General features: G+C 42.2%; 1 protein-coding gene across 1 annotated transcript in view; it reads left to right on the top strand.

Annotated features, from left to right (window-relative positions):
• The window catches only part of LOC122816211 (leukocyte receptor cluster member 8-like), a 531,086-nt gene that overhangs the window by 259,680 nt on the left and 256,380 nt on the right, over positions 1–15,026 (top strand). Inside the window, exon 3 of the mRNA XM_044088961.1 lies at positions 4,462–4,584. Coding sequence (XP_043944896.1) covers positions 4,462–4,584 — 123 coding nt within the window. The remainder of the gene's footprint in view (positions 1–4,461; positions 4,585–15,026) is intronic.

Raw genomic sequence — 15,026 nt, 5'->3', positions numbered from 1 at the left:
AGGGCAAAGGCCTTCAACAAATCTGACCAACTCCTTGTGTCCTATGCACCAGGCTCAGAAGGAAAGGCTGTTTCAAAACAGACCATCTCCAAATGGATAGCACATTGCATCCGCTTTTACTACTCTCACCATGGGAAAGCAGTGCCTGTTAGTATTAGGTCTCACTCTACCAGGACTACAGCAGCCTTCCTCCAAGGAGTCCCAACAAAGGACATTTTGGAGGCAGCTACCTGGAGTTCAGTGCACACCTTCACCAAGCATTACCACCTTCCTCTGTACTCAAAAACCAGAGCTGGGTTTGCCACTGCAGTTTGCAGGGCATCTTAGCTGCACCTAACCCAGTTTAGTTCCTACCACCCAACCATAGCTTTGGGACTCTACCCAAGTGTGATGACTGCAGCAGCATAGCACGATGAACATAGTACAGTTTTGTACCTACCATAAATGTAGATGTTCGAGTGGTTATGCTGCTGCAGTCCAGGTTACCCTCCCTCCATCCCCTCTACCTAACAAGGCTTTTATTATACCTCCATGTACATCAACCTTTGGGATGCATGTCTATATGGTGTATTTGTTTACAACTAGTACTATTGTTTTCCACTAAGGTATGATTTGCAAGCTTCTTATTTTGCCTTCTTAGTTTGGGGCACCTGACATCTGGGGCAAGAAAAACTGAAGAAAATGGCGTCGGCTGCCTCTTTTTTTATACCCCTGCCGCACTGACGTCAGGGAAGAAGTGACGACAACCGACGCCGGACCAAGGCTTTGGAATTCGGGCCAACTGCAGGGACCGCCTGACGGCAGGATAACCCAAGTGTGATGACTGCAGCAGCATAACCACTCGAACATCTACATTTATGGTAGGTACAAAACTGTACTTTCTACAAGCTCTGATAATGCCACCCTTCGAACCAGCTTCTTCTTGCAACCTCAAGCATTTGTCATGGAAAACCTTGTTTTTGGTCGCCATTACTTCTGCCGTACGTATTTCTGAGCTTCAAGCTTTATGTATCAAGAGTCCATACTTGATTTTTCATAGAGGTAGTGTCTCAGAACTAATCCATCATTTCTGCCAAAAGTGATCTATGAAATGTCCATTAATCAAACCATTGAATTGCCAGGTTTCTTTCCCAATTATTAAAACAGAAGAGAGTAATGCCTACATACTCTAGATATCCACAGGCAAATCCTTTTTTACTGAACAGGACTAGGTCCTTTCGTAAGTCTGACCAGTTATTTTTGGTCTTTTCTGGACCTAGATTAGGATCTGCTGTTGCTAAGGTCACATTAGCTAGATGAAGTGTGTGACCTTCATTTATACACAATGTAATATCTTGTTGCCTACTACCATGAAAGCTCATTCACCAAGGTCGGTGGCAACTTCTGCTGCCTTACACGCTGGAGCTTCTTTACATGACATCTGTGCAGCTGCAACTTGGGGCTACGCCTCATACCTTCATCAATCATTACAAATTGGATTTGGCCTCCAGGGGAAGAGCATCTTTCGCTTCTATGGTGCTCAGGAATGTCCTTCCATGAGAGCCTCCCAGGAATAGAGGTAGCTGGGGACTCTGTACCATGCGTAAGGAATAAACGAGGATTAACAATATCAGATAAAGAGGTTATGTCTTACCATAACGTTCCATCTGTATTGTTGATCCTCGTTCAGTCGTTACGACCCTCCCTCCCTTCTACCTCGTGTGGCTTCTAGTGGATCTCGCCATCCGGTTCTCTTAGGTTATTTGACCAGAGGTAGCCTCTACCTTCTTTTGACTTGCAAACTCGGTCTGAGGTAACAGGGAGAGGGGGATTATGGGTAAGAGTTTAGCTCGAGAGTTTGAAGCTGACGCGAGCTTGGAAAATGGCAGGCTCTGTTCCGAGGTCGGAACCGATACCCATGCGTAATGACTGAACGAGGATCAACAATACAGATGTAACGTTATGGTAAGACATAACTTCTTTTTATCTTTCATGCGGACAGGGTGTCCCTCAGGACCAATCCCTCCTTTATGCCCAAGGTGGTATCCAGTGTGGCCCTTAAATCAGTCCATTCATTTGCCAACCTTCTTTTCTAATCCACAGAACAAAGGCGAACGAATACTGCACTCCTTGGATGCGCACAGACAACTTAGATTTTACTTGGGCAGGGCTAAGCCTCTCAGGAAATCTGAACAGCTGCTGGTTGCATTTGCTGCAGGGGCAGAGGGAAGGCCATTTCAAAGCAAACCATTTCTAAGTGGATAAGTCATTGCATTCATTTCTGCTATAAGCATCATGGAAAACCTACCCTCAGGGGATAAGACCACATTCAACCAGGGCTGCATCTACCTCTACAGTCTTTCTCAGCGACGTCCCTACCAGGGACATCCTAGAAGCTGCTACCTGGAGTTCTGTACATACCTTCAACAAGCATTACCACTTGCCATTTTTTTTCTAAATCCAGAGCTGGTTTTGCCACTGCAGTCTTGCAGGGCCTTTTAGCTGGTCCTAATGCTAACTGCCTCCTCCCTTCCTTAGCTTTGGGAATCTACCCAAATGTAATGACTGCAACAGTGAAACACGAAGAACATAGTACAGTTGTGTGCACTTACCGTAAATGTAGATGTTCGAGTGCATTCACTGTTGCAGTCCTGGTTACCCTCCCTCCAGCCCCCTGACTTTTATTTGACTGTACCTATATTCATGCTTGCTGTGCTGAAAGCTTTCTGGTGTATTTGCTTTTTGTTGGAGGTGTAACCTTGTATATAATTGCTTCCCATTATGGGGCCACCTGACATCTGGAGCAAGAAAAACTGATGTAATGGCGTCTGCTGCATGCTTTATACCCCTGATGACCTGACATGGAAGATGAGACAGCAACCGACGCAGGACCCAAGACTTTGTAATCAGGCTGACTGAGGGCTACCTACAAGCAGATAACCCAAATGTAATGACTGCAACAGTGAATACACTTTAACATCTACATATATGGTAAGTGTACACAACTGTACTTTTTTCAGAAAGGATGAATACTTTCTGCATTGTCTGGATGTGCACAGAAAATTGAGATTTTACCAGTACAGGACCCAGACCTTTAGAAGATCCAGTCAATCATTTGTTTGTTTCCTTTTTGAGATCTAGATTGGGCAGACCTGTGTCGAAAGTGACTTTATCCAAGAGGCTGTCACTGTATCCCTTGAACTTCTGCCTCGAGAGGCAAGACTTTGCCTAGCAAATATTTAAGGGTCATTCTACTACAGCTATGGGTTCTTCTATAGCTTTCTTTTCCATAATGTCCATGGATGAGGTTTGTGCAGTGGCTAGTTGGGTGGGCCATCACACCTTTGTTTTCATTACAAGCTGGATATTCAGTCGAAATGCAGGGTTTTCTTCCTTTGGCTACACTGTATTGCAGAATTTCCTTCCTGATTTCATGTCTAGGACTTTCATGTGGCTGGGGAATCAGTCCCACAGGTTGAAGCCAGACTGAGAAGACATTGAATATGAACATTATGTACTTAACATAATGATAGATCTGTGTTGTCTCTGTCTTAGTCTGGTTCATTCTTCCACCCCTGCCTTTAGTTTTTGACGAACTTCTTTGTTAGATGAGTGAGAGGGGGTGCCTCCTTCTTTGTTCTTGGAGTCCTTTGTCCTCCTCCATTATGGGGGAAGTGTAGTATAGAGCTTGTTTTAGATGGGTCAAACTCGATCTGGGGGTAATTGTGGATTGTGGGTAAGGGAGGCATAGCCTGGTGAGATGAGTATGAAGGATTTGGATGATGGATCTGATAACCCACATATTGAACCAGACAGAGATAGACTATACAGGTTTTTCATTATGGTAAGTTGAACCAGAAGGAGGTAGACTGCATGGCGCTGTCATCATGGTAAGTACATCACTTTTGTTTATGTAGACTTCTCTTGGCTCTCTTCGGACACTGGAACAACCCACTCATCTTCCCCCACCAAGCTGTCACATTCTGAGGTTGCTGTGAGAGCTGTCACTTAAATTTCTTTGTCATCAGTAGTTATTCTTTCTGTATGGTTAAAGTTGTACTCTAATGCCAGCAGCAAACCCCCTTACTGCTGCTGATCCTCCAGTTAAAGAACTTCGGAAGCATCGGTCCTGATTTTTCCAGTATCTGGATAGAGACTATAAATCTAGCATTCCTGTAAGTTCTTAACCTGTGTGTTTATACTGCCACAGGAGTGTGTGTTTGTCTTAGAGGTGTACTGCATTGTTAAAAGCTGATTCTTTGTCTGTTATGGGGTCTCTGTGAGTTTACAGTCATTTAACCTGTGTGTTTATACTGCCACAGGAGTGTGTGTTTGTCTTAGAGGTGTGCTGCATTGTTAAAAGCTGATTCTTTGTCTGTTATGGGGTCTCTGTGAGTTTACAGTCATTTAACATATTTCATCACAGCATAGAATGTGATGTAGGGAGTTACTCTCTTGCATCATGGTTTCTTTTGCATTTAGGCTTCCCAGTATGCAGCTCAGCCTGGAGATCCATCAGCCTTGCAGCAGCAGCAATATTACCAGTGGTATCAACAGCAACAGCAGTATAACTATGCTTACTCGTACAACTATTATTATCCGTTGGTGAGTAAAAGTATAGAGTCTGTCGTTATGTTGTTTTTGTAAGCATACATGTAACAGTTTCATCTTTTCACAGATTGTGTTGAAATGTGCCAAGTCTGTCAAATTTTTTTTTTTTTTTTGCAGTTTTGTGTAAATGTATATTGCTATATTGTGTTGCTGTCCAGATGTTCTGTAGGGAATGTCATTAAATGTTTTAGGTAGTCTTCTAAAAAATCTGGTGGTGATGGTTAGCAGTGGTCTTAATGAGTTGTTTAAAAATGCTGTTTGGAAGTTGGGGCATATTATCTCATTACTGGATATGCTCACCTTTACCTGTTTTTTTAATTTTCCAAATCTTTTGGGTTTCTAATAGCATGATGGGAATGGACCCCATTCCCAAGTCAAAGTACGATTAAAGTTCATGAAATTAGTATTGTTTCAGTGTTTGATGCTAGCCAGAAGTGCTCTTCGCAGCACCCGCGATGTGCCCAGTAATGACAACTCCTGCAATTCGTACTGAGCTATATGTATTAGTAGTATATCGAAATACGATTATAGGTTCTTTTTTATAAGACCCATTGCTCCTACTACTATTGGAACTGTAGGTATCTTTTTTCCACATTGCCTTGTTTCTACCTGCAGATACTGATATTTTATGACTTTGCCTGTCTGTATGCAAAACACTGTAGTCAATGGGTGTGGCGATTTCATTTATCAGTGCTACTTTTGTCTTCTTTTCATGGACCACTATATCTGGTTTTCTAGCCTCTTATCTTTTGAACTGTTGGTAATGGGTGATCTATGTGATGTGAGCTTCATCAATTTCTGTGATGTTTTGTGGCTTATGTTTCCAGTGTTTTTCGGCTACTTCATTACCATAATGTTTGCACAATTCCCAGTGTAATAGTCTTGCCACATTTTTATGCCTTTCAGTATATACAGTCCTTTTGCCGTTTGTACGTTGCAACCAACAATGAGGTGTGTGACTGTTTCCAATTTGGTTTTACCTTTGTTTGTTTCTCCCACATGTTCAAGTGGACTTTGTAAACCAGCGTTTACATAGCCCACAATCTTGGGCCGCCAGTATTAACATTTCATCTCTTAGTTTGAATTCGCCTCTCAAACCATTCCTGCATTTGTTCCTGATCAACATGGTTTTCTTCCAAAGTTTTCTTTACTTGCAACTATATGTATGCATTTTCCACAATTCTTGCCTTCTCATCTGGTCCTTCACCTTATATTCTTTCTTTTGATTTTGGGCACATTCAGTTGCTGCCTGATTTTTATCTACTTCTGGTTTGATTTCCATTCCTGTTTGATGTCTGTATGCTTCTGCTAGATTAAGCAGAGAAGTCATTTATTCTCATGTTTCAAAACTTTCACAATGTTTGGGTCTTGTGAGGTCAGCAGATGCGTGGAGTCCCACGATTGCAGATCTTGTACATGTAATCAGTTTCAAGGAGGCCCATCCCTCCTTCGGAATGGGGAGTATATAATCTTGGTATGCACTGATTTTTATAAATCCATTTGGTGAGCATGAAGCATCCTTCTTGTTTTCCTAACTAAATTATCCAATACGTTTTGGAACCAGTTAGTCATTCCAAAACTGTAAGTTAGGTCAGGAAGAGCAAATTGGTTTATAGCTTAGATTTTGTTCCTAGATGTCAATGCTGTTTTCAGGATTAATTTAAGTCTTCTAAAGTATTCCTTACCAAGTGTTATTCGCATTTGTTCATGCTTTACTGTTAATTCTTTGATTTCCAAATATTTATGCACTCCCTATTGCTGAGATATATTTATATCACATTCTTGTCCCAAACTGATGTTTTCCTGGTGGTGCAGTTTTCCTGCTTTAAAAGTTGCTTTTACACATTTATCAAGACCGAATGACATATTTATATCATCTGAAAAAGTTTTGACAACTTGAAGATGTACTTTCAGTTCCTCATCTGATGAGCTATACAGTTATAAATCTTCAACAAAGAGAAGATAAGTCTTTACACTTGGTTGTTTTCTAGCAGCCAAGGCTTAAGCTGTTAAGTAGAAAACTTAATGGGTTAAGGGCAAGGCAGAATAGCAGCGGTGACAGAGAGTAACCCTGGAGTATCCCCCTTTGAATATTTATCCCTGGGATAGTAGTTTTGTCATGTATCATGGCTTAATTGCAAAGTGGTCTGCCACTGTTTCGTGGTCAGTGTAATGTTTGTCTTCGGCTGATGTTTATCGTGCATACAGCTGCAGTCATAACAGATGGGTTCTCCTGCCGTCAGGCGGGTCTTCGGTCGGCCGAATTCCAAAGTCTAGGTCCGGCGTCGGTTGTCGTCGCTTCTTCCCTGACGTCAGTGCGACAGGGGTATAAAAGAACCAGCCGACGCCATTTTCTTCAGTCTTTCTTGCCGCGCGGTGCCCGAAGAAGAAGCAGTTCGCAAGTGCCGGTCGGCCAGCTCCTGAAATTACGAAAATTTTGCAGCTGAAGTCTTCTTGAAAGCCAAGTACCTTGTTGGGGAAACTTTTCTTGCCTCAGACCGATGTCAGACAAAGTTAATAATTGTATTTCATGTGGGAAGCAAATACCGCATAAGGTTTTTCATTCCCTCTGTATTCCTTGTTTAGGCCCAGACCACGACATCTCGGTCTATCGTTTTTGTGCTACATTCAACAAACGCACCATTAAGCGTCGGGCGGAGTTCGCCCAGCATTATTTTGGCAAAAAATTTAACTATATTATGTCGTTGGATACTCCGACTCCAGTTTTGTCTAAAAGGCGCAAAGATAAGGACCGACACACGAGGTCCGCGGCCTCTACCGACACCACGCCAAAGCCGACTACAGGTGGTCCGGTTCTCAGCGAGGCGCCTACGCAGCCCCTGACTACTGACGACACTTCATTGGCGGTGTCTTCTGTGCCCGAGGTCACAGGCTCCTCGGCCCACACCCCGACTACAGATACCAAAGCCACTCTTGGTGGTGAATCTCAAAATGTAGACAGGTCTGCCTCCTCTCAAGGTGTCTTCAGACCTTCCTCTTTTTTCCATCAAGGCTTTCACTAAGTCTAAAGCAGCCATGCATTCTAAGAGACAAGCTACACAGGGCCCATCTCCAGGCCCCATGCCTAAAAAAACTGATGCTTAAAATGGCTGAGGATTTAATTACTCTTATCAGGGGTTCTCAACCCTCCCGGACAAAAGGCCCAGAGTGGAGGAAGAATCCACCTCCTCTGATCAGGCCTCCATTATATCAGAGCACTCTGATGAACAGGAACTTTCTTACTCCCCTTTTGAAGATTCTGATGCAGAGGAGTCCATTCCCTCTGTATCCCCCCCAGAGGATTACTCATTTGGGGAAACCTTGCATACCTTAAGGGAACACTTCCACTGGGAAGGCCAAGAGTACTCAGATTCCAAGAAACGGCTTAGGGATTTTCTCTTGCTACCTCAGCACAGGCCTCTGGCTATACCTCCTGTCTTGGACATACTAGATGATGTGTACTCGGAGGCCTGCCTTAACCCGGATTCTTTACCTCCATCCCCAGTCAAGCCTGACAGGTACTACCGGGTTCCTGACTCACACCAATTTCTATACAAAAGCCATGCAGCTGACCCAGAAACTATCTCACAGGGCCCCAAGGGAATTAAGGCCTCCACTGCTAAAAATCCATTACCTTCCGAGAGAGATTCCAGATCCTTAGAAAGGTGGGGAAAAAAGGTATATATCTCGGCCACCTTAGCCATGAGGGCATTAAACTGCCAGTTCCATATGCTAAAGTACCAACAGTTTCTGTTATCACAATTGAGAAGTAAAATGTCACAACCTGAACAACCAGACTTGAAGGAGTTGCAGGATTTGATGCATAGTGCAGAACAAGTGGGTAAACATACCTTGCAATGTGGTTTTGATGCTCTAGAGGCCTCATGTAGAGCTGCTGTTACAGGATCAGTCATACGTAGACATGCCTGGCTCAAGGAACAAACCTTACCAGATCATGTCAAAGCTAAATTACTAGATGCCCCTCTACAAAAGGATGTATTATTCGGTGCTAATGCTGAGGAGGTATTAAAGAAAATGGAGGAAAAGGCTAAATCAATGCAAACAGTGAAAGATTTTCTACAGGTACAACCCCCACATTTCAGTAGAAATTGGCCTTCCAAAAATTGGTCCTCTCCAGCCACGGACAGACCCCAAAGGGGTAGATACAGGCGCCCGAGGGGCAGAGGGCAATCCCAAGGATCGTTTAGAGGCAGACAATGGCAAGCTCCTACACAAAGAGGTGGTGAGGATAGTTCGCAGCCATTCAGAAAGCAAGCCCAATGACTTTCCCCTTTGCATGCCAAGCAAGGCTCAAATGGCAGGACCCTTAGGCAGAAAGCTGGCATTATTTTCAAAAAATTGGCATATTGTCACAAGACAAATGGATCCTGGACATTATAAACAGAGGCTACAGATTCCATTTTCACACCCTTCCAAAAATGAGAGGCATGCCAAACCTGCCACATAATCAAAGGGCAGAGGCACAAAGACAAATTTCAGATCTCATGGATGTGAAAGCTATTCAAGAGGTACCTACTCACGAACAAGGTCAAGGTTTTTATTCCAGACTATTCCTGGTACCAAGGAAGGGAAAAGATTGGAGACCTATTTTGGACCTATCCATCCTAAACACATTTTACTGCACTAAAATTCAAGATGCTCACTTTACAGCAGCTTCTTCCCATGCTGGGCAAGGAGTCTTGGCTGGTAACACTGGACCTCAAGGAGGCATACCTGCATGTCCCAATCAGACAAAATTGCAGAATATACCTCAGATTTCTTGCAGGTTCAACCCATTATCAATTCTCTGCATTGCCCTTTGGCTTATCTACTGCGCCCAGAGTATTCACGAAATGCCTGGCATCAGTAATTGCCTACTGCAGACTTCAAGGGATACAAATATACCCCTATTTGGACGACTGCCTGATCCAAGCGGACAGCAAGCACATACTTTTGAAACATCTGGCTTATGTAATAATGTTGTTGAATTCTCTGGGATACACAGTCAACAAAAAGAAATCAAGGCTAATACGCTCTCGGAAAATAATTTTCCTGGGTGCCAACTTGGACACAAACACCCAGATGGCCTACCTCACGCCAGAGAAGCAGGGGCAACTAACTCAATATTCAGAACACTAGCAAATTTCACCAGGCTGACTGCAAGGAAAATCCTGCAGGCTCTGGGATTCATGGCATCTTGCATCCTACTAATCTCATATGCAAAGCTGCATATGAGGAAACTTCAATGGTACCTGAAAAACCTATGGTCTCAACACAGCCACAGCTTGGAAACAATAATACCACTAATTCCATGTCTTCAAAAGGAATTTCTGTGGTGGGCTCAAGCATGCCAAACAAACACAGGTCTCCCATTCAGCAAGCCTCAAGCAAATCAAGTCATCACAACAGACGCCTCGGACTACGCCTGGGGGACTCGCATGACAGATCGGTGCATTCAGGACAAATGGTCCCAAAAAGAAAAGCACCTTCACATCAATCAAAAGGAAATGCTAGCAGTAATAAATGCTATTATATCTTTCAAAGACATTCTGCATCCAGGTCAACTATTGATAAGGACAGACAACACCACAGTAATGTGGTACATAAACAAACAGGGAGGAACCCATTCATACCCCCTATGCAGGCTGGCCATGTCACTTTGGAACATGGCTCTGGACTTACAAATCGAACTTCAAGCGCAGTACTTGCCAGGCAAGGAAAACACGCTGGCAGACAACCTAAGCAGAAATATGACAGATCCACACGAATGGAACTTGCATCCTCAAGTTTTTACAGAGATAATTCAAGCATGGGGAAGGCCAGACATAGATCTCTTTGCCTCCCACAAAAATCACCAATTGACAAAATTCTGCTCAAGGATTTTTCATCCAAAGGCCTGGAGAGTGGACGCTCTCTCTTTCAGTTGGACAGCAATGACAGTTTATGCCTTCCCACCTCTTCCTCTGCTGCCCAAAGTTCTATTAAAAACCAGAGCAGACAGACCAAAGATGATTCTCATTGCTCCAGACTGGCCAAGACAACACTGGTACCCACTCCTGAGGAGCCTGACACATTCCCCACCATGGACCCTGCCTCTACTGCCTCTTCTTCTGACTCAGCACAGCTTCAAAACTCTTCACAGTCAGCTGAAAACACTCAATCTGGCCGCATGGAAGATTCCTTAACATCACAACAGACCCTACTCTCCAAGGTGGTGCAGGATGTCATTTTGGAGGCCAGAAGGCAGTCTACTAGAAAAGCTTACTCCGCAAAATGGAAACGGTTTTGTGCCTGGAATGAGAAAAAGGGCCAGAATCCTGGAAAATTGAATTTACCTCAAATATTACAGTATCTAGCTGAGCTGCTAAGCAGTGGACTTTCATTCTCCTCCATCAAAATTCATGCCCCAGCCATTTCTGCAGAGTACAACACTGATCCACCTTTATTCTCTCACCCCCTCTTAAGACAGTTCCTCAGAGGGGCTAAGAATATAAAACCCCCAAGGAAACAACCAATACCTGCTTGGGATCTCAATTTCATTCTAGAAAAGCTGAACTTGCCTCCCTTTGAGCCAGCTGCCTCAACAGATTTGCAATATTTGTCCTGGAAAACAGCTTTCCTTCTGGCTATTACCTCAGCTCGTAGGGTATCGGAACTATAAGCCCTCATGGCTGTGCAGCCTTTTATCATCTTCCATCAGGACAGAGTTTCCTTACGAACCAACCCGTCCTTTATGCCAAAAGTGGTATGCAGGGTAGCTTTGAATCAGGCTATACACTTAACTACCTTTTATCCTAATCCTCAAAACAAAGGGGAGAGATTACTACATTCCTTGGACATCACAGACAACTGCGTTATTATTTGGACAGAACAAAGCCTTTCAGAAAATCAAAACAGCTCTTTGTGTCCTATGCTATAGGAGCTCAAGGGAAGCCAATTTCCAAACAGACAATCTCAAAATGGATAGCCCACTGCATACGCTTTTGTTATTCTTTTCATGGCAAAACTGTACCTACAGGCATCAGATCTCACTCCACAAGGGTCACAGCTACCTCTGCAACTTTCCTCCGAGGAGTTCCTACCAAAGATATTTTGGAAGCAGCCACTTGGAGTTCTGTGCATACCTTCTCCAAGCACTACCACCTTCCATTATACTCCAAATCTAGAGCAGGCTTTGCCACTGCAGTCTTGCAGGGCATCCTGGCTCCTCCTAGTTTCACCTAGTGCCTACCACCCCTTTCTTAGCTTTGGGATTCTACCCATCTGTTATGACTGCAGCTGTATGCACGATGAACATAGTACAGTTTTGTACCTACCATAAATGTAGATGTTCGAGTGCTAATACAGCTGCAGTCCAGGTTTCCCCTCCCTCCTTCCCCTCTTGGGACAGGCCTATTGGCTAACACCTCCTCATACAACCTGATTGGGGTATTCATTTATGGTGTATTTGCTTGCACTACTGTATTTTGATTATATGGCATTGCTTTATTACACAAATTTATGTATTGCCTTCCTTCTGGGGGCACCTGACATCTGGGGCAAGAAAAACCGAAGAAAATGGCGTCGGCTGGTTCTTTTATACCCCTGTCGCACTGATGTCAGGGAAGAAGCGACGACAACCGACACCGGACCTAGACTTTGGAATTCGGCCGACCGAGGACCCGCCTGACGGCAGGAGAACCCATCTGTTATGACTGCAGCTGTATTAGCACTCGAACGTCTACATTTATGGTAGGTACAAAACTGTACTTTCCCGGTTAGGGGTCGCCACAACGGAACTCCCGTCCGCTAATGATTGCAGTAGATATTTATGGTGCTGAGTTGCCAGCCTGACGCCCAACCTTCAGCATGTAATGTAGTTGATTAATGTAGGGTTTATCTTAATTTTTAAGAACTCTTTTATCAATGAATATGGGATACTATCAAATGCTTTTTTGTATCTTTTATTGCCCTTTTGTTCTACTGCCATAATTGAGTATTCTTCTAAATGACTATAAACTCTGTCGGCATTATTTTCAGTGCATAGGTTATACGTCGTCGTTAGGCAAGTTATTGGTCTATAGTTTTTAGGATAGCTTGCAGGTTCAGTCTTAAAAAGGAGCATTGCTTTTACTGTTAGGTTGGTGTCTGTTCAGGGTGTGCATGTAAATAGTTCTTACTCATAGCTAAATTTTCGTGCAAAGATGTTAATAGCTTTAACCAGAAGTTCGGTACTGCATCTGGGCTTGGGGCTTTCCAATTGGAGGGTTTTCTTTAACGTTATTTCAATCTCTCTGGATATTACTTCATCCCATTTCATATCCTTTGCCTTTAAACTTCTTATTCTTTCTTTTACTACTTTAATCCATTTAGCATATTTGTTCCACTGGATCATCATAAAAAGTTATCCAGAATGTATCCATTTCTTCTGGGTTTTTTTTTTTTTTTGTGATATTTCAATTCCTTTTACCTGGTTTCCCAATTTTCTATAAAACTTTTTGGGTCATCAATAAATTGCTTATTTTGTACTTTTCCTTTATATTTATCTGCATATCTTCTAAGTTTTTCTGCTTGTGCTGAGATTTTTAGTTTATTTGCTATAGCGCATGACAGATCCTGGTCTGTTCTAATACTGCACTTTTCTTTTATTACTTCTATCTTTGAGTATTTTTGTTGATCTGCTCTAACAGTGACACTTCTTGTCTTAAATGCTGTATAGTTTTCTTAATTTGATAGTTCCATGATGGTATTCAGTTTTTCCCCTTCCTTTCCCTCATTACACTGTGTTCCTGTGGTAGAATTTTGAGTTAATTTAGCTGCATGGTAATGCATCCTCTCTACTTTTGTTATATTGCATGGATCTCTGACTGTCCTAATTACTATGTTGATTTATTTTATCAAATTTCTGACTTTTTGGGTTTTATCAGCCTTCTGTGGTCTTATTTCTTTCATTGATATATATATATATATATATATGTCTACTAAATCAAGCAACTCTTCTGTTAGCTCATTTTCTGTTTTGTATTTCCTGTGGGCATTCTGTAGAATGTTCAATGGCATCTTCCTGTGGCCCAGACTCTTCAATTTCATCCTGTGCCATCCATTGCTCTGTCATATGGGAACTCACTGGCCTATCACTCCTCAACATAGACTGCATAAAAGTTTCCACAGTTTCCTGTTCTTTCCCTTGCTGTCAGTCTTCAGTTGAGCGTTTGTACTGATTTCCTGAGAAGGCTCCAAAATATCTTCGTGGCACCTGACCAATTGCTTCCTGTTCACTGGTTTCCCCTTAATTTGGATATCCTTTGCTCTATCCTGTTGCAGTGCTTTCTGAATTAAATTTTCTACACTGAATTTTTCACTTTGCAGGTACTCCATAACCTGAGTTTGTTTCTTTAACTTCTCCATTACTAATCTCCTTTTCTACTTTTCCTCTGTCTTTTTTTTTTTTTTTTTGTACTGTAAAGTTTTCCATGTCTGGATTTCTTTGCCTGTATTTCTCTCCAAATATTTTTTGGTGCTGCTCTTTTTGTATTGGTTAATTTTGCTTTCTCCTTTGTATAAATATTACACCCTATTAAATCTCTGTCTCTTTCCCATGTCCATATTTCTTCAGATGTCTCCTGATCTTTCTGCTTCTCCTTACTTTTGGGCCTCACTCCATTATCCTGTGATGTAACCTGTGTTAGACCTTCTACTTCAAATCCTTCACTTTGCAGGCACTCCATAACTTCAGCTTTACTAATCTTTTCTACATTCCCCTCTTTGTGGTGATTTTTTTTTATTGTAAAATTTTCCATATCTGTATGCCTTTGCCTGTATTTCTTTTCAACTGTCTTTGGGGCTGCCTTCTTTATATTAATTAATTTGGCTTTCTCATTTGCATAAGTATTACAGCATGTCAGATTCTCTTTCCCATGTCCATATTTCTTTTTTATACTTTTCAAAAATCTCTAGGTTTTGTTGTTTGTTTTCGTACTTCCTCTGATGCTGCTTTTCCCAAACAGATCAAAATTTCTTGATCTATATACTGTTTTGTACAAATCTGTTGCATTAATGAAAAGAATTTTGTTTTTGATGCTTATGACAGTTTTTCTTGTGGAAGTATTTTTCTTTCTTCTAATTTCTCTCTCAATCATTTTGTATGTCTGGTGTCTGGAAATTCGGAGCTTCTTATGTAATAGTAACAATACACTGAAAAACACTTTCAGGATGATGAAATAAATTCCAAATGCTGCCAAATGGTGAGAATCAAACAAAAACTTTCTTATTGACAAAATCAGGCTTAAAACGTTTTCTTCATGTTCTGTGAGCTGTCTGTGACAGATTAAATATTTTAAAAGTTTTGGGCATTACTTGGCTTGCCTGTTCCACTGCCGGTTATTTCCTCTCTGGAATAGTGGATAAACCCTTTCCTGGTTCAGTGTTTCAATCACCATTGACCAGGTTATGTTTAT

The sequence above is a fragment of the Protopterus annectens genome, chromosome 1.part1 (genome assembly GCF_019279795.1).
Source record: "Protopterus annectens isolate FY-2018-M chromosome 1.part1, PAN1.0, whole genome shotgun sequence".
Lineage (NCBI taxonomy): Eukaryota > Metazoa > Chordata > Ceratodontiformes > Protopteridae > Protopterus > Protopterus annectens.
Note: the sequence above shows the minus strand (reverse complement) of the source record. Positions and strands in the feature narration are given on the sequence as shown.